General features: G+C 69.2%; 1 protein-coding gene across 1 annotated transcript; it reads left to right on the top strand.

Annotated features, from left to right (window-relative positions):
* Window positions 1-196: 196 nt before the first annotated feature.
* Window positions 197-24,873, top strand: CHLRE_07g342450v5 (uncharacterized protein). Its single transcript, XM_043064379.1, has 39 exons — window positions 197-412; window positions 515-590; window positions 687-847; window positions 1,025-1,150; window positions 1,390-1,620; window positions 1,824-2,156; window positions 2,483-3,028; window positions 3,256-3,597; window positions 3,749-3,877; window positions 4,066-4,525; window positions 4,716-4,853; window positions 5,420-5,681; window positions 5,854-6,019; window positions 6,362-6,424; window positions 6,610-6,654; window positions 6,924-7,022; window positions 7,349-7,441; window positions 7,635-8,046; window positions 8,228-9,599; window positions 9,812-10,342; window positions 10,500-10,881; window positions 11,099-11,256; window positions 11,542-11,812; window positions 12,095-12,226; window positions 12,644-12,769; window positions 12,988-13,218; window positions 13,512-13,595; window positions 13,972-14,553; window positions 14,803-14,910; window positions 15,207-15,316; window positions 15,680-15,713; window positions 15,966-16,361; window positions 16,764-16,829; window positions 17,218-17,535; window positions 17,882-18,042; window positions 19,804-20,045; window positions 20,347-20,564; window positions 20,738-21,095; window positions 21,328-24,873. Exons 1-39 carry the CDS (start codon window positions 317-319, stop codon window positions 24,219-24,221), a joined length of 12,552 nt encoding a protein of 4,183 aa, XP_042922927.1. The 5' UTR covers window positions 197-316; the 3' UTR covers window positions 24,222-24,873.
* The last annotated feature ends 301 nt before the right edge of the window (window positions 24,874-25,174 follow it).

Consider the following 25,174-nt stretch of genomic DNA (forward strand, 5'->3'; position numbering starts at 1 on the left):
GTAGCAGTATGCAAACAAGAGGACCGAAGAATCTCTCCGGTGTACTGGGGCCTGGGGGCCAAGCAGGGCCAAGCAGGGGGCGCACTGGGGTTGCGCACCTGTCGGCCGGGATCCAGGAACCTCAGCACGCAGCACGATGTCTAACCATCTGCGCAAGCCCAAAGTGCTTCGATTTCCCTCGACTGATTCTTACTTTCCTGTATCGAACCGAAATGCCCAACACATCTTGCTTCGCACTCCGTTCAGCGCGCCCACAAGCGCGCTTTCATTCGTGTCCAAGAATGTAGATATACACTGCAACATGGGAGTATAAATTATGGGAGCCGTTAATCCGGAAAGGGACGCGCTCGTGGCAGAGTGGCAGGAAATCCTCGCGAGCACCAACAAGCCGGCCGCTTTGAAGCAGCGACAGGTGTGCAAATGTACATAATGGCCTGAATAATGCACTGACGGCACTTTGCTTACTATCTGGAGTTGAACATCAACAATTGCTTGGCTTCGGTCGCTCTCGCAGGGATGGTTCTCCAAGGCGTTCTCGTTCCTTAATACGGCAGAGCACAAAAACCACTGGTGGTGCGTCCATACGCCCGGTGAGTGCGCAGAGTCCCATCAGCTCAGCCCCGGACGCGGCGTCCCCTGACCGCGAGCCCCCTGCCCCCTCACTTCACGCGGTCTTCCTCTCACAGTCATCCGCGCCCTCTCTGAGACGCTCTTCTATGAGGCGCAGCCGGTGGTGCAGCGTCTGTGGGCGGAGAACACACGGCAGCTGTCGGAGTGTGCGGAGTGCATCAAGCAGTATCGGGCGGCGCAGGCGCACTTTGCCTCCTCCGGCCCGGATGCGGTGAAGGTGCGCGCCGAGGATTAACCTGGCTCCCACCAAACATAGGCTGGGGCTAGCTATTGCGCAAGAGGCAGCGCGTCTTTAATAGCTGCAGGGCACGCATAAACCCTTGCTAGCTGATGATCTGCTGCATTCATCCTGCCCATGCACGTGCCGCTGCCGCACGACACACCTTCCCTGCAGCTTCTCAAAGTGATGGCGCGGCGCGATGCGGAGCGCGTGGCAGCCTGGCTGGCGGCGGCTCCAGGGTGCAGCGGGGGCCCGGCCGGGGCCGACGGAGCGGCGGAGCTGGAGGGCGTGCCGCAGCAGGTACATGCGTGGGCAGCCAGGGGAGGAGGGAGACGGCGGCATTTGAGGTTGCTACTGATGGCATCAACTACTGCGTGCCTCACGCGTGTGCCTCCTCGTTCTCACCAGCTTTTGCGGGACCCAGCGCTTCCCAGCACCAACACGTCTTCCTTTCAGACCTCACCCCGCCTCGGTCTGCTCACTGCGCGCCTCCCTCTCCGTCTCTCTCTCACTCTCGTCCCTTTCCACCCCGACCACAGGTGGTCTTGGGCCTCTTCGAGGCGCTCTCGCACCCGTCGCTGCTGGCGGACGCGCAGGTGGCGGAGCGGATGGCGGCGGCACTGCTGGGGCTGGCGCGCAGTGGCGACCACGGCGGCGGCGGCGGCGGCAGCAGCGGCGCCGCGACCCTGTCTGCCGAGCTGGCAGAGGGCGGCCGCTTCCCCGGGCTGTACCTGCTGGCTGCGTATCCCGACCCGGCTGTGAGGGCGCTGGTGGGTGCGGGACCGGGGTTCAGGGGTGCGGGGCGGGGGGCGGTGGTGGTGGTGGTGGGGGTGCGCGGCACACGGTGGCCAGAGGAGCAGCTTCGAGCGAGCGTAAGCATTCGCGCAATGAGGTTCGCTTCTCCCCGTATGTGCTGAATGGAAGCATCATAACGTGTGTGTATACGTGTGTGCGTGTGTGTGTGTGCCGGCAGGTGCTGCCCGCGTTGCAGCAGCTGGGCCCCATCGCCACCGCGGAGGAGGTGGCGGCGGCGCAGCTGGAGGCCCTGCTGCGCGGCTGGACGTGCCGGCTGCGGCGGGAGCTGCCGCCGCGGCTGCGCCCGGCGCCAGCGGCGTCACAGGCAGGGACAGCGGGAGGAGCGGGAGCAGCGGGGGCGGGGTCAACGGGAGAGGCGGGCGCTGGCGAGGAGGCGGAGGCGGATGCGGATGTGGTGGTGGTGGAGGAGCTGGATGCGGCGGAGGCGGACCCGGCCACGGGGCGGCGGCGCTTCCAGCAGCCGCTGGAGTCGCTGTGGCTGGGGCTCAAGGTGCGGCGGGGCGGGGCGGGGCGGGGCGGGGCGGGCGGGGCGGGGCGGGGCGGGGCGGGCGGAAGTGGTGGAGGTGGTCTCATCATTGCCAGTCAGCATCCAGAGACACGAGGAACAGGACAGGACAGGACGGGGGGAAGCTGGTGTGCGCTGTGGCGGCGGCCGGGGGCGGGTGCAGCGGATGGGTGTGTGAGTAGTGGGTAGGCAAGGGCGTTTCCCAAGTGCTCGTAGAGCGAAAATCCAAATGATATGATGGCTTCCCCTCTGTTCTCATGTCCCGCTGCACTACGATTGTTGCTTCCTGGCACTGTTCCGCACCCGTTCAGGTGCTACTGCAAGCGCTGCAGCCGCCAGCGCTGGCGGCGGCGCTGGAAGCGGCGCCGGACCTGCCGGCGGCACTCGTCGCCCACATCCTGGCCTGGCGCCGCGCAGCCGCGAGCGCCGTCGGCGGCTCCGACCCACATGGCAGCAGCGGTGGCAACAGTCACAACCCACATGGCAGCGGCGGCGGAGCGCTGCAACACCACCAGCACCAGCAGCACCAACAGCTGCCGCTGCCTGCCAGCTACCGCCATATGCTGGGCTGCCTCCTGCCACTTGCGCGAGGGCTGGGCGGGGACGAGCTGCGGCAGGTGTGCGACGCGGCGGCGGCGCCGGCTGCTGCTGCTGCTGCCGCTGCTGCGGCGGCGGCAACGACTGCCACCGCGGCCGCGGCGCCAGGTGGCGTGGAGGCATGGCCGGGCGCCCGGGCTGCGGCTGCGGCTGCAGCGGCAGCGGGCGGCAGTGGGGAGTATGATGGCAGTGGGGTGACGGCGCTGGTGGCGGCGCTGGGCGATGCGGCTGCCTGCACGCCCGACCCGTCCATGCACAAGGTAGGTGCCGGTGCATGGCCAGATGAGCGGTGCTGTACTCGCTTTGCCTTAACAGCATCCCGCAAGCATGCTGTTGTTTCGCCTCGCGCTCCACGTCGCGTTGTTCCGCATCTTTTCTTTCGCTCCAACCCTCATCCCGCCGGTTCCTCCCCGCCTGCTCCTCCCGCCTCTCAATTCAACCCTCCTCCCTCCCGCCCGCCCGCTCCTCCCTCCCGCTCATCCCTCAGCTGATGGTGGACGTGGTGGGGGCGCTGCTAGGCTCCCTGGCCGCCAGCCCCGCCACCCCCCACCCCGCCCTCCGGGCCCCGCTCAACCTGCTGCTGCGCCAGGTGCACGGCGGCGGCGGGTACGGCACCGGGCTGTACGGCGGCGGCGCCGGCTGTACGACAGGAGCTGGCGGCGCGGGCGCGGCGCCGTACTCGTACGGCGTGAGCTACGGCTATCCGTACAGCGCGCTGTGCCGGGCGACGGCGGCGCTGGCGGCGTTTGGCGGGGTGGGGGCGGCGGTGGGCCGCGGCGGCCACTCGCCCGCCTTTGGTTCGGACCTGTACGGGCCGGCGGCGTGCCAGGTGCGGGGGCCACTCGGTACGGTACTCGTGAGAGTCCGAACAAGAAAGACGAGATGGCTTTGCGTGGATGCGGGACAGTTGTTCGGCAGACGGCACCGCAGTGGCTGAACTGTGTTGTTGGCGGTGTATGTGGTGCGGTGTGTGTTTGCAGGCAGTCATGTCGCTGCCGGCGGCGGGCGGCGACGCCGTGGCGGCCGCGGTGGCGGCGGCGGCGGGCAACGGGCCCCTGGAGCTGCGGGTGGTGGAGGCGGCGGCGGCGGTGGTGTGCCTGGTGCTGCAGGTGGGTGCGCCGGGCTGGTCTGGTCAGGTCTGGGCACAGTACCAGCAGGCAGCACTTGCCGGTATAGGTACCGGTGCAAAAGCCGCATTAAGTTTGCCGCGTAAATATCGGTACAGAAGCCGCGTTATATTAGGGTTGCTGACCGCGTATTCGTCCCAACTCGTGGGGGCCCGGTTTCCGCCTCCCAGGCCGACGCCACGGCGCTGGCGGCGGCGCTGGACCACTCGCGCCCCACCAGCGCCCTGCGCCGCGTGTGTCCCTCCGCCCTAGAGCCGCTGCGCCTGGCGCCGGCGGATGCCTGCCACGCCGGCGGCGGCGGCGCTGAGGGCGGCCCAGGCAGCACCAGCGCCCCCATGCCGCTATCACAAGTCGGCTCCCAGCCGGCAGCCTTGGCCGCGCCATCAGGTGCTACAGCCGCTGCGGCAGCGGCTGCAGCAGCGGCTGCGGCTGCTACAGCCGCCTGCGAGCTGGCGCTGGACGGGCTGGACAGCTACTGCGCCACGCCGGCGGCGTACATGGCTGTAGCGGGCTGCCCGCACCCGGCTGTAGCGCTGGCGCTGCTGCAGGCGGCGGCGCACGTGGCGGAGCTGGAGGAGGGGGCGGCGGATGGCAGTGGCTTTGCCGCACCCGGTGCCTGGCAGGGGCCAGGTGGGGTGGAAGAGGCGTTTGTTAAGTGTGAAGGCGCGTCCAGGTATACGGTAGACGTGTGCATTAGGACCTGCACACATCTTGGCTGCCTCCACATGGTTCGAGATGTGTCTTTGCGCACTGATGTCTACAGCATGTTGTTGATTTCGTGCCTTTTGCTGTGCGCGCGTGTCACGCCGACACGCCACAGGCGGCCGCTCCGCGGCGGGCGCCCTCCTGAGCGCGACGCAGTGGTCGGTGCGGCCGCGGCCCGAGGGCCCCAACGCCTGCGCCGTGCCGGTGGTCGCGGCCGCACCGCAGCTGCTGGCGCGGCTGCGGGATGCCACGGGTATGGCCAAGGGCTGGGGCTAGGCTTGGGGCTGGGGCTGGGTTTGGGGCTGGGTTTGGGGCTGGGTTTGGGGCTGGGGCTGGGTTTGGGGCTGGGTTTGGGGCTGGGTTTGGGGCTGGGGCTGGGTTTGGGGCTGGGTTTGGGGCTGGGTTTGGGGCTGGGGCTGGGTTTGGGGCTGGGGCAGGGGCAGGGGCAGGGGCAGGGGCAGGGGCAGGGGCAGGGGCAGGGGCAGGGGCAGGGGCTGGGGCTGGGGCTGGGGCTGGGGCTGGGGCTGGGGCTGGGGCTGGGGCTGGGGCTGGGGCTGGGGCTGGGGCTGGGGCTGGGGCTGGGGCTGGGGCTGGGGCTGGGGCTGGGGCTGGGGCTGGGGCAGGGGCAGGGGCAGGGGCAGGGGCAGGGCAGGGGCAGGGGCAGGGGCAGGGGCAGGGGCTGGGGCTGGGGCTGGGCTGGTGCACGAACGGTGATGAGGGCTGCGGCATTGCCTTTCGCCTATCCACCACCGCCACCCGCCGTAACCATCCATCCCTGGTCATCCCGCACCCCACCCGCGCCCCCGCCATGGCTGGCAGTGGTGCACCTGGAGCGGGCGGCCGCGGAGGCGCACGTGCTGGGCATTGCCGCCGACCGCCTGCCGGGCGGGCCCATGGCGCCGCCGCCGCCGCCGCCGTCGCAGCCGCTGTCGCTGTCGCAGCAGCCGCAGCAGCAGCAGGCAGCGGAGGCGGGGTCGGAGGCGGAGGCGGCGGAGGCGGCGCGGGAGGTGGCGACGCGGGCGGAGGGCGAGGCGCTGGCGGCGCTGCTGCGGCTGGTGTGCGGGGCGCACGGCGGGCTCAGGTGCGGGCACGTGCACGTGCGCGGGCGTCCGTGGAAGCGCTGGGTCCAGGGCGCCAAACTCGAGATGCAGGATTTACAAGAGCACCTTTCTACCGGAGCTCCGCTCGTGCGCCGGTGTAAACAATTATCAGAAAGCGCATACAGCAACGATTGCACACTCGCGAACCTGCAGGGCCGCGGCGGAGGCGGCGTTGGTGTCGCACTTCCTGAGCCCGGCAGACGCAGCGGACGCGGCGGCGGCCGCCGCCGCGGCGGCCGCTGCGGGGGGCGGCGGCGGCGGTCCGCTGGAACGGGCATTCGCGGGCGGCTGGCTGGCCGTGTCCTCAGGCCACTCCAAGGTGAGTTTAAAGCAGCAACAGTTGGGAGTGCTTACCTGTCATGTCGGGATCTGCCCCCCCCCAAATAGCGAGGACCGGACCGGGCCGCTTGGCACTGCATCATTCCCAGTCCCCACGCGTCAATGTGGCAGCACTGCCCCCCTGGCCTGTTCCGCCCCTCTCTGCCCCTCTGCCCGCTCCCCCCCTCTGCCCGCTGCGCCTCGCTCCGAACTCCGCCCCTCTCCGCCTCTCTGCCCGCTCCGCCCCCCCTGCGCCCCTCCTGCGCCCCTGTGTGACCCTGTGTCCCTCCTGCGCCCCTCCTGCCCACCCCTCCGCCCACCTGTGTGCCCTGTGCGGGCGCAGGTGGTGCTGGCCACGTGCACGCAGGTGGTGGAGGAGCTGGCGGGGCTGAGACCCATGGACCGGGTAGGGCCGCGGCAGGGGGGTGGCGGGGAGGGCGGCACGCATGAGACAAGCAACCCCAGTCAGGTTGAGCGTAAGGCCGCATCTTGGCATGTACTGGCCGCTGCGGCCGCGGCCCCGGCCCCCCTACGCCTGCTGTCTACTTCGCTACACTTTTTGTACCAATCTTTGCCGCCCCCCCCCACCAGCTCATGGCCAGCAGCTGTCTGGCGCCCAGCCTGCTGTGTGTGCAGGTGCGTGCCGTGGGCGGAGCGGGGAGCAGTCACTGCGGGGTTGGGAGCGTAATGGCTAAGTAAAGCACACGGGACACGCTGTGTGCACATGTGTCCAAGGGAAACAGCACGAGTGCAGGTGTATCTTTTTTAGAGACAAGTCAGGAAAGCACCCTCGCTCGCCCCATAGCCCGGCGGCCGCTCCCGCCCCTCCTGGTGCTCTACGTGTTGTTGTCACAACTCTGCAACCCCTCCGCCGTCTTTCATGGACGCCGTCCCCCTTGCACTAGGCCGTGCTGCGTGCCGCTGCCGACCACGACGGCCTGCACGGCCCCGCCTTCGAGCTGGCGCTGAGGGCGTGGGCGCTGGGCGTCAGGATGCTGGAGCAGGTGCGTGTGCGCGTGTGCGTATGTGTGTGTTTGTTCGCGGCTGGGGTGCAGCTGGGATGAGGGCAGGCAGGCTGGCGGTGCTGGCCAGCAAGGCGCAGCGAGAGAGGTGCACCTTCTTGCAGCATTGTCCGCTTGATCAGCAGTGCCACCTCTTCTGTCACCTCCAACCAACGCCGTTCGACTCCCTGCGGCGCTACCGCGACTGCCGTGATTGCCGCTGCCGTGACTGCCGGTGCCGGTGACTGCCGCTGCCCGACTGCCGCTGTTGGGACCGCCGCTGCCGCGACTGCCGCTGCCGTGACCGCCGCTGCCCCGCTGCCGTGCAGGGCCTGCCTGTGTACCGCGCGCGGCGCGAGTGCCGCGGCGCGGTGCTGCCGCTGCTGCAGCTGCTGGCGCCGTGCTGGTACTTCCTGCTGCAGGTGGGGGCGTGGGATGCAGGAGGGTGGAGCGGGGGTGGATGGGCGGATGGGTGTATGGCGCATGCAGGTTCCATTGAGGAAGAAAGGGTTTCCGTTGCAACAGAGGCATGCCGCTTTGGCGATTGCGATGCGGGACCCGCTCAGTGGCAATACGGCCGTACGTTTGAGGTAGCCGCTTCGAATGTCCCCGCAGGCGCCAGAGGGCCGCGCTCCCGCGCCGCGCCTGCTGCGTGCCTGGCTGCCGGCGCTGCTGCGCTGGGCGCCCGTGCTCTGTGCTGACCCGCCAACGGCCTCTGGCGGCGGCGCCGCCGGACTGCTGTCCTTCAGCGCCGCCGGCGGCGCCGCCTCCGCCGCCAAAGTGCTGGTCGGCTCGTTGGAACTGATGATGGGCACGGTCCGGGATCTGGGTCCACTGGCTCCTGAAGCGCTGGAGGCGGCGCGGGAGGTGCTGGCGCCGCCGGGCGCGGCGTTGGCGGCCGCAGCGTCGGCGGGCAGGGGCCTGGCGGCGGCGACGGCGGCGGCGGTGGGTGGCGGCGGCCCCGCTTCGCAGCTGGATGGGGAGCTGCGCATGCGGCTGGCGAGTCTGTTTCCCGAGGTGGCGCCAGGTGCGTGGCGGCGGGTGGCAGGCCGAGTGGCAGGGCGGGTGGCAGGGCGGGTGGCAGGGTGGGTGTCAGGGCGAGTGGCAGGGCGGGTGGCAGGGCGCGGGTGGCAGGGCGGGTTGCCAGGGCCCTAGGCCACCTCTACATATTACCCGCAACTGATTGACTCCACACGGCTTGTGTGCAGGCAACCTGGCAACAGCGGCGCTCAACCCGCTCGCGGGTCTGCCCTCCCGGGCCGCTACAGCCGCAGCTGCCAACGCGGCGCCAGCGGCACCCGGCCGGCAGCAGCCAACGCCGCAGGCGCAGCAGGGCGCGGCATCCACGCCCCGGCAGCAGCAGGGCCCGCGCCTGCAGCAGCAGGGACAGCAGCAGCGCTCGCCACGCGGGGCGCCGGGTGCCGACTTCGTGCCGGAGTCGCCGACACGTGATGACACCGACCAGCCCTCCGTCTTCACACAGCTGCCCACACAGGCGCGCCCCAGCCCCCTGCCGCGTCAGCAGCAGCAGCAGCAGCAGCATCAAGGGCAGCAGCAGCGAGGGCAGCAGCAGCAGCAAGGGCAGCAGCAACACGGGCAGCAGCAGCAACAGGGGCAGCAGCAGCGGCCGGTTGTGGGGGCACGGCCGGCGGTGGTGGATCTGACCCTCAGCGACAGTGGGGGAGAGGAGGACGAGGAGCAGGAGCCGGAGGGGGGCGCTGGCGCGGCGGCAGCAGCTGCGGAGGCGGGGGCGCATGAGGCGCAGCAGCCTCAGGCTGAGGAGGAGGAGGACGTCGGCGCGGGCGAGGACGAGGAGGCAGAAGCGGCGGCGGCAGAGGAGGACCAGCTCGAGTTTGAGGGGGGTGAGGATCGGGAGGAGGCGGGCGGGCAGGGTGAGGATGAGGGTGAGGACGAGGATGAGGATGAGGATGATGATGTCGAGATCCTGGATGGGCCCGACGTGGTGATGGCGGCGGCGCTGCGGCCGTCTCAAGACGACCCCGAGGACAACCTGCCTCTGCGGCGGCGCATGCCCGCCGCCGCCGCCGCCGCCGCCGCCGCCCACCAGAAGCAGCAGCAGCACCTGGTGACCGGCTATGACGACACGGCGGCGGCGGCGGCGGCGGCGGCGGCGGACAGCGACGAGGAGGAGCTGCGGCGGCTGCCGGTGCGCCGGCCGCCGCCGCCACTCGCCACGCAGGCGGACGGGCTGTGGGCCGCCGCCTACAGCGCGGCTGCTCCTAGTGCTGGTGGCGCGACGGGTGGCCGCGGCAGCGGTGTTGCTGGTGTTGGTGCGGGTGCGGGTGCCGGTGGTGGTGGTGGAAACGCGAGCAACCCATTCGCGACCGTCCCGAGGCGCCCGCCGCCCGCCGGCGGCGGCGCCGCGTTTGTCCCCAAGCCACGGAAGCTGGCGGCGGCGACTACGGCGGCGGCGGCCGGGGGCGCCGGCGTGAAGGCTGCTGCTGCCGCCGCTGCACAGGCTGTTCCCAAGGCCGGCGGTGCAGGGGCTCGCACCGGCAAGGCTGGGGCCGGGGCCGGGGCTGAGGACTTCAATTTGACAGACACGCTTCGGGCCTTGGAGTGAGTCACCTGGACTGGGGGGGGTTATATAAATACCAAACCAAGCCACACTACGGGGGTTGAAGCCCGTGATGATGCAGGGGCTGTAGATGCGGCTATCGGGGAGGGATTCTGGCGGTAATGACAGCTCACGCAAATTGAGCTGCAGTCACGTGCTTTCTTCTTACGCGCTTTCTTCTGGCCCTACCGTATGGTGTTTCACCAAAACGCAGATCGGCGGTGGTGCGAACGGGCGGCATGGACATCGCCTCAATCCGCACCCTCCAGCGCCTCAAGATGGCGGCGGCGGCGGCAGGCGGCGGCGGCGGTGGCCGTGACAATGACGGGCTGGGGCGGGCGGGCGGCAAGGCCCGGCAGCGGCGGCGGCCGACGCCGGCGGCTATTGCGGTGCTCGGCGCGGCGGCGCCGCCAGCAGCGGCGGCGACTGTCGGTGGCGGCGTGGGTGTCAGCGCAGCGGCGGGCGGCTCCAAGGCGGCTCAATGGCGCAAGGATCTGTTGGGGAGAGGGACCGGGGCTGGCGGCAGCGGCGGCGGCGGCGGTGGAGCAGGAGGTGGCGGAGCATGGATCGGGGCCGGGGACAGGGGTGGGCTGGAGGGCGGGCGGCGCGCACGCGGCTGGGCCGTGGGCGGCGGCGTCGGCGCCGGTGGCGGTGGCGGCGCTGCTGGTGGCGGCGGGGGGCGGGCGGGCGGTGCTGTGGGGCCGCCGCCGGACCCTCTGGAGCAGCAGCCGGCGCCCAGCCTGAGGTAGGTGTATTCTGGTGGTTTTGCAGTTGGGTGCTCGGGCGGGAGAGCACCGCCGCGCCTCACAACAAGCTTTCACCCCAAACCTGATGGGTGTGCACGATACCTGCCTAACCTTGACAACCAACTGCTCCCCGGGGGTCGCTGTGCGTTGCCGCAGGAGCTTGCACCAGCAGCAGCAGCAACAGGCAGCAGCGGCGGCGGCCGCGGTGGCGGCGCAGCCGCCACCAACCGACAACGGCAACGACTTCCACATCGACGCCACGCAGCGGGTCCTGGTCATCGACGATGACGATGACTTCTTTGCCAGCCAGCGCGCCGGCGGCGGCGCCAACGGGCCCAACGGCCCCAACGGCCAACCGCCGCAGCGCAACCGCCTCGGCCTGGCGGGCCTGATGGCGGCGGTGGTTGGCGGCGGCGGCGGCGGCGTGCGGCACCGCAGCGTGGTGCACCTGGAGGCGGGGCCGCGCGGGGGCGGCGCCGCGCCCAAGCCGCTGCCGCCGCTGGTGCAGGTGCTGACGATGAAGCAGGTGGTGCGGCAGGTGAGTTGAGTTGAGTGAGGGACGGTTTGTGTACGTGTGTGTGTGTGTGTGTGTGTGTGTGTGTGTGTGTGTGTGTGTGTGTGTGTGTGTGTGTCATGGCTGACCGGGTGTGGAGGCCAGACGCGTGCGGGGCGAGAGCTTGGTGGCGGGCAGGAGATGGGTCACGGCGCACGCACATAGACATTGACACATGGGCCGCTGCTACTGCCCACCGCAGGTGCTGCAGCTGCGCATGGATGTGCTACTGCCGCTCGTCGGCAGTAGCAACGGAGGTAGCGGCAGTAGCAGGTCGCTGACGGCTCGGGGCTCGCTGCTCAAGGGGCAAAAGGTGCCCGAGTCCTTCGCTGACCTGCACCACTACACCGACACCTTCAGGTGGGGCGTCGGGGGCGTTGCTGCATGCTGCCGTGGCTGTTGCTGCCGTGGTCCCAGGCGTCCGCAAGCTCCCAAAGCTTCCAAGCTTTCAAGCTCCCAAGCTCCCAAGCTTCCAGGCTCTGACTGCACGCATGCAGGCGTGGCGGCACTGCGAGTCATTCCCAGCCCTTTCAACATTTCTCACATAAGCTGCTGGCGCCGGACGTTTCTGCCAAGCCTTTACGACTCCTACCGCACCCCTGTCCCTGCTGCTTTTCCTTTCTGTGCTCTTCCTCATAATCCCAGGGAGCTGCTCATGGAGGAGCTGGCCGCCTCCGTCCGCAGCGCGGTGGAGGACCTGGCTGCCGGCGCCGACAGCTCCAGGGGCAGCCGCGGCGGCGGCGGCGGCAGCAGCAGCAGAGGGGCTGGCGGTGGCGGTGGCGGCGGGGAGCGCGGCCGTGCGCCGCCTGCGGTGCGCGCCGTGGTACTGCTGAAGACGCGCAGTGACGACATGAGTGCGGTGCAGCTCAAGGTGGAGAACGCAGGCGGCGGGGCGCAGCGCGACATGTGCCGCGTGGTGGGTGCGGGCGGGCGGGCGTGGCTGGGGGCTGGGGGCTTGGGGGAGGGGGGGGCGGAGGGCTGCGTTGATTATGGGGCGTGGAGGGTCGGGACGGGTTTGGCCTGCAGGGCCCGGGCTGTGGGGCTGGTTGGTTGACCTCCGCGCAACCTATGGTAACCCAAAAGTACGGTAGTAATTCCCCCATGATTTCGCGTGCTTTCATGGGTTGAGGCGAACTAGTCTTTCCGCCCCCGCTGTTTCACATTACCCCACCACCTCACGACACCCCACCCGCCCCAGGACGACCTGGTTCTGCTGACGCGGCAGCCGCTGCCGTCCGCCGCCGCGCTGCTGACGCCGCCGGCACCCTGCGTGCTGGGGGTGGTGGAGGCGGTGGCGCCGGACGACGGCGGGTGGCTGGTGACACTGCAGGTGCGGGGGGGGGCGGGCCGGGGGGCGGGGAGCCGGTGTGCGGGGTGGGGGGGAGCAGGGGCAGGTGCGGGGGTTGCATCAACGAGAGTGAATTGTAGCCGAGGGGCCAGGTGCGGGGGGCATGGCGCCGGGCTGGGGCAGGCACAGGATGTGGGCAGCTACCGCGCGGGCCGGCCAACAGCGGGCCAAGTGTGGCAGCGCGACATCGCCCCCGGGGCCAAGGCGCGGCTCCCGTATCCATCCGTACCCTGTGGTGCGTGCGTGCGCACAACATACACACAGTCTTGCGCGTATAATTTTTTCCTCGTGCCCTTTAACACACACACACACACACACACAGTCCTGTTTCCTCCCTCCCAAACACGCGCTCTCTGGCACACACGCCCACGCCACCGGTTACACGGCTGCTTGTCGCAGGCCTGCCTGACCGGCCCCTCGGGCGGCGCCGCCGGCGGCGAGCTGCTGGAGGCGGTGGTGCTGCCGCGCACCGAATGGCACCTCACGCACCTGACCAGCCTGGTGCCCAACTTCCGGGAGTTCCACGTGCGTGTGCCCGGCCGCGTCGCTGTGCCATCTACCTGTGGAGCATTGGTATTATTGCACCAGCTCTAAGCCTAAAGCTGCAGATACTGCGCCCTGGGTCTTCATGAGCGTTCGAGGGTTTTCTGTCGCAGCAAGCCCGGACTTTGCCACTGTACTGTGGTTTGCGCCAGCGCTCATCCCTGCCGTTGCAACCCTCCGCCGCTTGTCCGCCCACACAGGCTCTCTGCAACCTGTGGCGCCTGCACGACCCCACCGTGCGCTTCCTGCTCTCCCCCACCTCCTCACCCTCTACTACTGCTGCGGCTACTGCCGCTGCTGCTGCCGCTACCTGGTCGGCTGCGGTTCTGCCTCCTGGCCTCAAGTCGGGGCTGGAGGCGGCGTTCAATGAGCCGCAGCGGGCAGCCATTCTGGCGGCACTGGCGCCCACACCCACATTCACACTGGTGCAGGTGAGCTGAGTGTGTACGGCATGAGTGGATGTGTTTGCGTGTGTGTGCGTGTGTGTGTGTGTGTGTGTGTGCGTGCGTGTGCGTGTGTGTGTGTGTGTGTGTGTGTGTGTGTGTGTGTGTGTGTGTGTGTGTGTGTGTGTGTGTGTATAATCCATGCAGCTCACTGCAGCCAAAGGGAAGGGGGGGCCCTTGGCCACGGCTCTTGGCGCAGCATGGGGTTAGCCTCGCCCACAGCCACCCGCCACCGCCCATCCCACCTCCCCACCTCCTGCCTCCGCCTGCCACTGCCGCAGGGCCCTCCCGGCACCGGCAAGACGTCGGCCATCATGGGTATGCTGTCAGTGCTGCTGGCGCGACCCGACATTATGGCGTACAGGGTGAGGGGGGGAGGTGGGGGCAGCGGGGGGCGGCGCGACCCGACATTCTGGCGTACAGGGTGAGGGTGGGCAGCGGGGGGCGGCGGGGGCGGCATTCTGGCGTACAGGGTGAGGGGCAGCAGCAGCAGCACGGGCCTGAGCGGTGGGGGCGGTAGGGGCGGTGAGAGCAGTGGGAGGAGCGGGAGCAGGCAGGAGGGAGCGCACGGTTGCTGTGGTGGTTTTGGTGGGGTTGGGTGGGGCCTGGGAGCGCTGCTCTTTTGCGCTGACCATGTAGGCCAAGCAGCTGGGCATGCGGTGGCATGGGAGCACGTAGGTAAATGGCTAACTGCGCTGTGGCGTGGCGTGGCATGCGCATTGTCTGTGCGGTTGTCGACAGGCGGGGCAGTCCGGCTTTGCACCTGAGGTGTCCGGCGCGGCCCGGGCGGCGGGCGGCGGCGGCAAGGCGGGCAGCAGGAGCCGCGCCGGCGGCCTGGCGGCGGCCGCAGCCGCAGCAGCGCTCGGCGGCAAGGGCGCCGCCACCCGCGAGGCTGCGGCGGCGGCCGCTGCCGCCATCGCCGCTGCGCCGTCTGGTCCGCTCAAGAAGTCATCTGCAGCCCGGCGCTTCGCGGCCGTCAAGCTTGCAGCCGCCAAGCTTGCCGCCGGCGCCGGCGCCGCGACCGCCAAGCCTGGTGCCAATGGCCGGGAGCGGGACGCCGATGCCGACGACGACGATGTGGCGCCGCCCGCCAAGCACCCGCGCCGGGGCGGCGGCAACGCCGGGGCTGACGTGGCGGATTGCAGCAGCAACGTCGGAAGCACTAGCGGCGGCGCCGAGGGCTCAGGTGGCGGCGGCAGCACCAGCGGCGGCGTGGGCGCGGGCATGCTGTCCCAGGCGTGTCTGGAGCGGGCGCCGCAGGAGGCCCTTGACGCCTTCGACTTTGCCAACCCGCCCCGCAGCCGAGTGCTGGTCTGCGCACAGGTACGGCGGGTGGGCAGGCCTGCACTCGCTGGCCTGCACCCGCGTGTTGAATCACGACATCTTAGTCGCATGGCGTGCCTTTGCACTGTCCTGAAACGTGTACATGCGCACACGCACACACACACACACACACACGCACCCAGCTCGGCAGGTTGGTCGACTGTGTGTACAATATGCTCTCAAGGTATTCCCCTGCACCACGTACACTATCCACTGTTGTTCCTTGTGCTCTTTGACTCACACCCGCAGTCCAACGCGGCCATTGATGAGCTGCTGACGCGGCTGGTGGGCGAGGGCGTGTGGCGGGCAGACGGCGCCAGGCGGCCGCCGGCGGTGGTGCGACTGGGCCGAGTGGAGGTCAGTGAGGCACCGGGGGTAGGGCCGCAGGGGCAGGGCCGCAGGGCTGGTGTGGCGGCGGGCGCGGCGGAAACACAAACAGCCCCCACACACACCCCACGCCCGCAGCACCCGTAGACCGAGCTTGTCCCTCCTGCCCCATCCCCACGGCCTTCACCCTCGCCTGCTGCTGTGCCCCTACCCCCCGTATATCGGACATCGGTAACAACGCGCCTCTGCAGTACCACTGTGCCTGGCCACAGCTTCACTTCTCAACTAGTCCTAAATGCTTTCCCTCCGTCCTTCCTTCCCTGCAGGTGACGCACGGACCGGTGTTGGCACTGCACGTGGACTCTCTGGCGGAGCAGCTGGCGGGCCGCCACGACGGCACGCAGGCGGCGGGCGCGGCGCTGGAGGAGGCGCGCAAGTGAGGGGGCGGGGTGGGGGCGCGACGGGGAGCGGCGGGGAGGGGAGCGGTGGGGTGCGGGGTTTAAAGTACCAGCCCAAACTGCACCAAACCAAGCCAAATCAGCAGAGCACAGGTGGTGCGGTGGGGTGGGTTCCGGTGTGGAGGCAGGCGTGGGATGCCGGCGGCGTGGCGGCACGCGTGGGCAGAAGGGCGTGGAAGGCAGGCAGGCGGGCGGCTGCGTCTACTGCGCGGCGTGACTTGGAATGTGCGGGGCAGGCAGGGCGCAAGGCACAGGTGCGGGTGCCTTGTGGGAAGTCGCAGGACCTGTGTGCGAGCCGGAGCAAGGGCCGCGTCGCGTGTGTGCCTGTGCCTGCGTTGCAGGGACCTCATGGACGCGCGGCGCGAGTTCGAGGAGGCAAGTGGTTGGTTGCCCCGCCGGGCGTGTGGGCGTTGGACCACATGTCGACTCGACTTGCAGCACAGCTGCTGGGGCTGTGCATGGGATGACTCGGTGGAAAACGGGAGGCGCGGTGACGCGCTGACGTGGCGCCTTGCGTCGCATGCATCTGCCTGCTTTCTGCACTCGGTCTCGCCTAGCACTCAGCACCACCCCAAAGGAGCACCGTTTACCGTTCCGCCTCCCCCTTGCCTCCGCTCGCCTCTGCAGGCGCAACACGAGCTGGAGGAGGCGGAGAAGCGCATCCTCAGGAAACAGCAGCAGCAGGGCCAGGGCCAGGGCCCGGACACTGCAAACCGCGACAAGGGCAAGGGCAAGGGCAGTAGCAAGGGCTCGAAGACAAAGCGGGCAGCACGGAAGCGTCGGCCTGGCGGCGGGGGCGGCAGCGATGGCAGCGACGCGGACATGGATCTGGATTCCAACGGCTCCGGGTCGGATGCGGATTCTGGATCCGAAGACGGCGAACCGGTGGACAAGGATCCGCCGGAGCCCGGCGAAGTGGCGGAGGGGGCAGAGGCGGCGGGGGGCGGCGAGGGCGCGGCGGCTGAGGCCAAACAGCTGGCGGCGCTGCGGGAGCGCAAGGAGCGGCTGTGGGAGCGGTTCAAGGTGAGCGCAGCACAGCACGAGCAAGTCGCAGCATGGGGGGGGGACGGGGGTAATGTGGGGCCGGAATAGGAGACCCCTGGTGGCGGCGGGAGACGGGCTGCCCGCGCGTGCCGTGCCAAGGCGATGGGCTACCGTGCACATGTATTGGTGTTGTGGTATTGGAGTATGCATACGGTAGGTTTGCACATATGCCGTGGGTGTGTATGTCTGCGCCACGGCCACGGGCCTACGGTCTTCCGGCACGATTAGGGCGTGCATGCGCGTTCCACCACACACACTCACCGGATCTGTTGGGGGCTGACCAAGGTCCCACATGCCGTGGGCGTCTGGTCCGCATTCCCCACACGCCGTGTATGCCTTGATCGCCGTGCTCAGTCGCCGTGCCCCGCGCCGCCCCCGCAGTTCACGGAGCGCAACCAGCGGCGCGGCGGTCGCGAAGTGGAGCGGCAACGCAAGGAGCTGAGACAGGTGCCGGGGGGGCTGGGGGCTGGGGGCCGGGCGGGGTGATGGGTGTTGCTGTCTAGGGGAGGGGTGTTATTTCAAAGGTCTGGGGGGTTGGGGGCTGGGGGTTGGGGGCTGGGAGCTGAGACAGGTGCCGGGGGGAGGCTGGGGGCCGGGGGCCGGGGGCTGGATGTTGGGTGTTGCTGGTTTGGGGAGGAGTCGCTTTAAAGGGAGTGGGGCTGGGCGTCTCCTTGCACGTAGGCTCCAGGCAGTGTGACGCCGCCCTCCTGTCTCGCAGCACAGCTGGCCTCGCGTCCTTCCGCTTTAAGATGTGTAGCCCTGCAAACCGCCCCAAGCCCACGCCCCACACCCCTCCCTTTCCCTCCCTCCCTCCCCCTGTTCTACCCGCCCGCAGGCGGTGGTTCTGGCGGCGGAAGTGGTGGTGACCACACTCTCCGCCGCCGGCGGCGACCTAGCACAGCTCTGGGCCGCCGCCACCACCAACGCCGCCGCCGCCGCCGCCGCAAAGGCCGCCGCCGCCGCCGCTGCGCGGCCCGCCGCCGGCAGCGCCGCCGCCGGCTTCGCCGCCATCGCCGAGGCCGGCGGAGGCGGCGGCGGCGGGCCGGGCTTGGGCGCGCCGCCGCGCTTTGACGCGCTGGTCATTGACGAGGCGGCGCAGGCGCTGGAGCCGGCGGCGCTCATCCCGCTGGCGCTGCTGCAGCCGGGGGCAAAGGTGCGCGGGGCCGCGGGGTGCGTATGAGTGATGAAAACAACACACACACACACACATACATATACACGGAACTTGAACGCGGGGCGCGGGGCGCAGGGCGCAGGGGGGTGCTTGTACTTGTTTGGTGGTGGATAGTGGTGGGAATGATCAAAGCACCACCGTCTACCATTTCCTTAGCTAGTCATGAATGTAAGCCCCCCCCCCACACACACACATATACACATATACACACACATGCACATACACGGCGGGTTTCGGCTAGTAATGAACGTTGAACAAACTGCTCGACCGTTGTAATCCCTCCCTCCCTCCCTCCCTCCCTCTGCCCCCTCCCCCTCCCCTGCAGGTGGTTCTTGTGGGCGACCCCCGTCAGCTGCCGCCCACGGTGCTGAGCCGCGCCGCCGCCGCCGCGCGCCTGAGCCAGTCGCTGTTCGAGCGGCTGCAGCGCGCGGGCGTGCCCGTCACGCTGCTCAGCAGGCAGTACCGCATGCACCCGGCCATCAGCAGGTGGGGAGGAGGAGGAGGCGGATGTGTGTGTGTGTGTGTGTGTGTGTGTGTGTGTGTGTGTGTGTGTGTGTGTGTGTGTGTGTGTGTGTGTGTGTTAAAAAACGAAACGAAAGCCCGCCCAACGACGCGACGGAGTTACTTACCGATACCTACCAATTTACCGAGCGTCGCGTGGTTGCCGTGACCCAGGTAGTCATACTTACCCGCGATAAGCCTGGAACCCCACGGGCGACCATTCGGCCTGACCCCGCGATGCACCTGTATGCGTCCATGCTCCGCACCCTGGGCGCGCTAAACAACGTTTACCCAGCACGCCTAATTCCCAGATTCCCGCCCGCTGGTCGTAGTCGAGCTCACCTATAGGCAAAAGCGGAAGCATGGGCATAGGGCGGCAGCGAGGAAGTGTCACGGGCAGGCGAATGGCAAAGGCGACAAGAGAGGCGGCGTGCAGCAGACAAGCTAGATATCACGCGCCCCAAATCCCGCCCGCTAAGTACAATAACACTATGGGAAGAGGGCGAGTTAGCGGTGGCACTGCGACTAAACGGGGTCAAGGCTGCATGGGGGACGTGGCGGGCGGCGGTTGCAGCGTTTCCAGACGTGTCAGACACAGGCTGGTGTGTGTGCGTGTGTGCGAGTGTGCGTGTGTGCGCCGTGGGCTGGCGGGAGCTGGCCTCCCGCTCCCCACTCCACGGCGGCACCGAGGCTAGGCACGCTCGCGGCCGCAGTGGCCGCGTCGGCTATTCGTGACGAGCCCCCGCCCCAGAATCCAGTCACCCCCCTGATAGTGAACACGCGCCGCGATGTGTCGCGGGTGCATGGTAGTGCCGCGCCGTACGCCTCGGCGACCGGGCCGTACTCCGTGACGAGGTCCGCCGTCCGTCAGAGCCACCAGAGTGTGTGTGTGTGTGTGTGTGTGTGTGTGTGTGTGTGTATGTGTTAAAGAGCACAAGGAAAACATTACGCGTAGGACAGTGTGTGTGTGTGTGTGTGCGTGTGTGTGTGTGTGTGTGTGTGTGTGTGTGTGTGTGTGTGTGTGTGTGTGTGTGTGACTACGGTTTCCACGGTTATTCTGCCAGATCACGTGAATCGTGTATCTGGTATAACCAACGACAGGGCTCTCAATCGAGGGCTGCCGTGACCTGGCGTTTCCCCGGCAGAGCGCAAAACAGCTCTGGAGTGTGTGTGTGTGTGTGTGTGTGTGTGTGTGTGTGTGTGTGTGTGTGTGTGTGTGTGTGTGTGTGTGTGTGTGTGTGTGTGTGTGTGTGTGTGTGTGTGTGTGTGTGTGTGTGTGTGTGTGTGTGTGTGTGTGTGTGTGTGTGTGTGTGTGTGTGTGTGTGTGTGTGTGTGCGGAGGTCGTTTGTACCCGTCCAAACTAAATCGAACCTAAGGAAGCAAGGAGGAAGCGGGAACCGGGAAGTGGGTTAATGTTGTACGGCTTGTGTTGTTGCCAACCCATGTGTTGTGTGCCGGTACTGTGAGACCCTTCCCGCTGGCCGCCCCAAACCCCCTGTGCCTGATTTCCACCGCCGCCGCCGAACTCATCATACTTGACATCTCCTTCCACCTCCCTGCTCCCGGGCACATAACCCCTCCCTCCCTCCTCCCCCACTTCCTCCCCCTCACCCCACCCCCGCCAAACATCCTTGCAACCCCCGCCTGCTGTCTGCCTCGCTACACTTCTCTGTACCAATCTTTGCAAATCCACCCACCCCCTTCCTTTACTAATCATGTAATTTACTAATGTATCCCACCCCCCAGGTTCCCCTCCTCCTTCTTCTACTCCAACGAGCTGCTGGACGGCGAGACAGTCAGCGCCGCCGCCCGCGCTGCGCCCTGCCACCACCACCCACTGCTGGGGCCGCTGGTGGTGTGGGACGTGGAGGGAGGCCGGGAGCGGGCCGGAGGCGGCGGCGGTGGCGGGGCCGGTGGTGGTGGTGGCGGAGGCGGGGGCTCGCTGCGAAACCAGGCCGAGGCCGATTTCGTGGCAGACCTGTATGTGGGTGAGTGCGGGGCGCGGGGCAAACACAATAGAATGCGTCGATACCCGAACGGGGAACAGGGGACAGAGCTGGCGCACGAGAGGGCTGGCAGGGGGTTATGGCATCGTGCAGTTGCTGCTGCATGGGCGCCTGGCTGCAACAGCGCCTGGCTGCAACAGCGCCTGGCTGCAACGGCAGGGTCCGGACTTCCCGCCAGCGCTACCGGCTCCGTAGAAAGCCAGCCGTGGCCCCTGTTCCGCCCTTCCCTGGGCCCGCATCCCACCAACACCCACCCACTTACCAACACGCCTCCGCCCTACAGGCCTGCGGCAGCGCTATCCGCACTGGCGGCCGCGTGTGGCGGTGCTGACGCCCTACCGCGCACAGCTGGGGGCGCTGCGGGCGGCGCTGAGGCACGCGCTGGGGGCGCTGGGCAGCGGCGGCGGCCCGGGCGGTGGCGGCGGCGGCGTTGGCTGTCGGGAGCTGGTGGAGGCGGAGGAGTCGGGTCTGTTAGACATCATGACCGTTGATGGGTACCAGGTGGGGCGGCTGGGTCCGGCGGATTTTGTTTGTGGGGGGTGTTGCTATCGTCGTTCGTAGTAAGCCGTTCGAGGAGGGGAACAGGCGCGGTTTGGGTTGTTGTACGGAGTTCCAAGGGACTTTCCCACCGCTTCATCCGCCGCTTCATCCCGCCGTCTCCCACACACGTGCAGGGCCGAGAGGCGGACGTGGTCATCTTCAGCGCCGTGCGCGCCAAGCCCAGCCACGCCCTCGCCCTGCTCAACTCCGCCGCCGCCTCCACCAACACCGCCGGTGACACCGCCGCCTCCGCTGCTGCCAGCAGCCTCTTCGACGCTGGCATCAACAACAACAGCAACAGCGGGGTGGGGGGCGTGGGTTTCCTGGCGGACGTGCGTCGGATGAATGTGGCTCTTACGCGCGCCCGCGCCTGCCTGTGGGTGGTGGGGCACGCCGCCACGCTCGCCACCAGCCATCCCTGGCGGGCGCTGCTGCGGCACGCGGCGGCGGCGGGCGGGCTGATGCGCGCGCCGGGCAGCGGCGGATACGGCGGTGAGCGTGTGTGCTTGTGTGTGTGTGCGCTGTGTGTGTGTGTGTGTGTGTGTGTGTTAGGAAACACGAGAGAGATAGGGTGCGACGGTGTGTGTTTGTGTGCGTGTCTATGCGGGCTGCGTGGGGGAACGGCCTGATGGGGCTGGGATGGGACTAGTGCTCGCGCACTTACTGCCTCTTTTACCTCGTTTCGCCATGCAAACGTGCACTGTGCTCGCATCGCGGCATGTAGGCAGCATCTCGCTTCGGCGGCTGCTGGCGGCGCCGCTTCCCTCAGAGGCCGCCGCCGCCTCCCAGGGCGGCGGCGGCGGCAGCGGGAGCCTCCGCAGCCGCAACAGTGGCGGTGGCGGCGGTGGCGGCGGCGACGGCGGATGGTTGGCGGCAGAGGTGGCAGCGCTGGTTGTCAGTGAGCGGCAGCTGGAGGCCAAGGTGGCGGGCGGCAATGCGGCGGCGGTGGCAGGCGACGCGGCGGCGATGCCGCCGCCGCCAGCGAGGGCGCCGGCCGCCGCCGCGGCGGCGCGTGAGGCGGGACCTGGGGTCCGCAAGGACGGCGGCGGCAGCGGCAGGCCTGCGGCGCCGGAGGGAACAGTCGGGGCAAGGGTTCCAGCGGCCGCAGGGTTTGACACGCGGCCACGTGCGCCGGAGCGTCAGCGGTCGGCGGAGCGCGATCCGTCGCCGCCGGCTGCGAGCGGCGTGGCTGCGTTGAACCAGCGCTTCGGCGTGTCCCGCGTGGCTCGCCCGCAGCAGCCGCAGGACGCCGCTGGCGACACGGCGGGCGCCGCGGCGGCCGCAGCCGGAGGCGACGGAGGAGCACCGGCGCCAGGCGGCAGCGCCAGGGGTGCCGGGGCCGCAGCTGCGGCAGCAGCCGCTGAGCGCGATCGTGACAGAGGGGCGAGCAGGAATCCGGATGCCGGCGCCGCTGGCGGCAGCCACAAGCGGGCCCGCAGCCGCGAGCGGGCCGTACCTGCTGAGCGGGATGCAGCTATGAAGGACGCGGCGGCCGTTCAGCCGCGGGTGCAGCATTCGGACAACGCACGAGACGCCGCCGGGGGTGTCACTGGAGGTGTCGGCCTCGAGCCCAGGAGCAGGGGGCCCAGTGCTGACGGCAGCAGCGGCGGCAACAGCGGCGGCGGCGGCGCTGATGCGAATGCAGCTGCCAAGGCGCAAGCCGCCACGTCCCAGACCCTGGGCTCGGCTGCAGCAGGGGAAAAGGCGCCGGGCTCAAGTGCTGGCGCCGGTGCGGACGGAGCGGGCCGAGGGCGTGACAGCGGCGGAGGCGCCAGCGGCAGCGGCCCCAGCGGCACCACCGTCGCCAAGCTGCCGCCCGCGAAGCCGCCTGCTGGCTCCGCAGCGCCCAGCGCGCCAGCCATTGCAACCGCCAGCACCCGGCCTAGCATCTCCGCAGGGCCCGGGGCCTTCACCGCAGCCGCCGGCGCCGCCGCGGCGGCCACGGCAATGACAGCGCCGGCGTCTGCCGCGCCAGCCCTGGCGGCGCCGGCGGCAGCACAAGCAGCGCAAGCAGCTGCTGCTTCAGCAGCCAAGCGGAAGCGGGGCGATGCCGACGGCGAGGGAGCCGGGCGGGAGGTGCGGCGGGCACTGGGCCCAGGAAATTCCCCCGCCAGTTCAAGCAGAGGAGGAGGCGAGGAGCGCGCCGGTCCCGGGCTGTCGCTGCCGGTGGCGGGCGCAGCCGCTGGCGCGGCGCAGCCACCAACCGCACGCGAGCGGGCCATAGCGGCCGCCAAGGCGCAGGCGGCGGCGACAGCTGCCAGCGCTGCCAGCGCTGCTCCCGGTGCGGCGGCTGCAGCGGTGCACCGCCGGCCCGGTAGCAGCGGCGGCGGCGGGGCGGCAGCCACCACGGGCGCGGGCGCCGCCGGTGCCAAGCCACCCAGTGGCGCCAGTGGCTCTGCACCGGGAGCCGCCGCACGCGCCCCATCACCGCCGCTGCGGCCCGTCGCCCGCTCCTACGCCGTCTTGCCGCCGCTGCGCCCAAACAGCAGTGGCGACCTGGCTGCTGCTGCGGCGCCCGCCGGCGCTGCCGCAGGCCTGAGTGCGGTGGCGCTTGCAGCCAGGCCGCCGGCACCAGCCGCCACGGGCGCGGGTAGCAGGCGCAGCGGCGGCGGTAGCGGCAGCGGCGGCGCCGGGGCCGCAGCTGCACCCGCCACAGCCGCAGCGCATCGCGGCGCCCCTGCCCCGCCTGCCGCCACACGCGCACAGGAGGGGGAGCTGCCGGCGCGCGGCTGGGACGAAGCCAGGGCCAAAGCACGCCCACCCCCGCCGCCGCCGCCGGCCCCGCCACGCCCGCACCCAGGCTCGCCCAAGCGAGCGCCACCCCCGCCCCCGCGAGCACCGCCTGCGCCTCCTCCGCTTCCGCCTTCCCCACCACCGCCGCTGCCGTCGCAGCCGCCGCCACCATCGCAGCCGCCGCTGCCATCCCAAGACCCGCCGCCGCTGCCACAGTCACAAGGGCCTGCGGCCGTGTTGGCGCGTCCCGGAACGGGAGGTGCGGCGCCACGCCACGGCCGGGCGTTGGCAGAGCCGCCGGAGCCTGGTGAGCTCAGGCCGTCAGAAAGGGACCGACAGCCGCCGGCAGGCAGGGAGCGAATGCGTGAGCGAGAACGGGGTCGAGAGCAGGAGTGGGAGCGGGGGCGGCAGGGGAGTCTTGAGCCTGAGCGTGTGTTGGTGCGGCGGCCAAGCCTGGAGCCGGAGAGGCAGCGGGAGGGCTGGGCAGGGCCGGCGGAACGGGGTCGGACCCAGTCTCCGCTGCCGCGGGACTGGCCGCGTGAGCAGGACCGGAACTGGGAGCGGGACCGAGACCGGGACCGGAACTGGGAGCGGGACCGAGACCGGGACCGGAACTGGGAGCGGGAGCGGGAGCGGGAGCGGGAGCGGGAGCGGGAGCGCGAGCGGGAGCGCTACCTGCAGCGTGGCGGAGACCGCAGTCATGACAGGCCGCTCGGCGGCGAGGAGGGCGGCCGTGACAGGGACTGGGACCGCGACAGGCGGCCTCGACCTCCACCTCCTGACAGGGAGCGGGAGTGGGAGCGCGGGCGGGCACAGGGAAGCCCGGAGCGTGGCGGCTGGGCTGACCGACCCAGGACAGATTCTCGGGACAGGATTGGACGTTAGCAGTAGGGCATGTGGGGGCAAGAATCCTATGATAAAACTTTTGCTTCGGACACAGCAGCTGTAGGCGTCGCATTGACAACGGGTCACGAAGTACGATGGTACGGTATTGCTTGACGCAGGATTCAGAACTTCAGAAGAAAAGTCTTTACACCGCAAAGCGGGCCTAATGCTGTCATTGCGTTTAATTCAACCTGTTGGCTAAACACAGTGAACACGCACACGGTTGTGTGCATACGCGTCCTGGCGACTTTGGGGACAAGCGCGTCTGTGTGTCGTGCCGTCCTTTTGGTGTGCACTTGTGGCAGTAATCATCAAGCACGATTGCCGTAGTATGTGGTGCAGCTGGTAGGCCGGTGGGTAGGCAGATGATAGGCTCTAGTGCAGTCTTGACGTGGCAAGCAGCGCAGGCTAGAAAGCAGCTCAGGCAGGGTGCGGTTGCAGGCAGGGGCAGGGGCAGGGTGAGCATTGCTGCGGGCAACCCGAACTTGACCGAAATCCTGGGACTAGGAGCCTGGGTCTGGGACCGGGATGCAAGACAAGCATCCACGGAAAGCACGGGGGGACGTGCGCCGGTGCAGGGGATTCGCACGCGCCTGGCACGGGGTATCGTGCTGAAGTTTGATTGAAGCAATTCATGTAAGAGAAATGTAAGCTAGTGCGCATGCAAATGCAAGACGCCGCCGAGTGCCGCCGCTGTAAGGCAGGGCAAGGAATCGAGTCCGTTCGAGTAGTCGATTATTGACGGGATGCACCTACTGGCAGTTTGTCATGGACAAGGGGTGTCAGCTTTGTACAGCTGGAAAATGGGCTGAGCCCCCGTACGCTTGGGAGCTAATAGGCGTGAACGCCCCGTCAGAGCCGCCATGCCGCTACGAGGGACACTCGGGTTGGGGCCGACGGGATTTCCCGCGCCACGCATGCGTGCCTTGTCACGTTCCGAAACACCCCACGCA

This window comes from Chlamydomonas reinhardtii, chromosome 7 (assembly GCF_000002595.2).
Source record: "Chlamydomonas reinhardtii strain CC-503 cw92 mt+ chromosome 7, whole genome shotgun sequence".
Classification (NCBI taxonomy): Eukaryota; Viridiplantae; Chlorophyta; class Chlorophyceae; order Chlamydomonadales; family Chlamydomonadaceae; genus Chlamydomonas; species Chlamydomonas reinhardtii.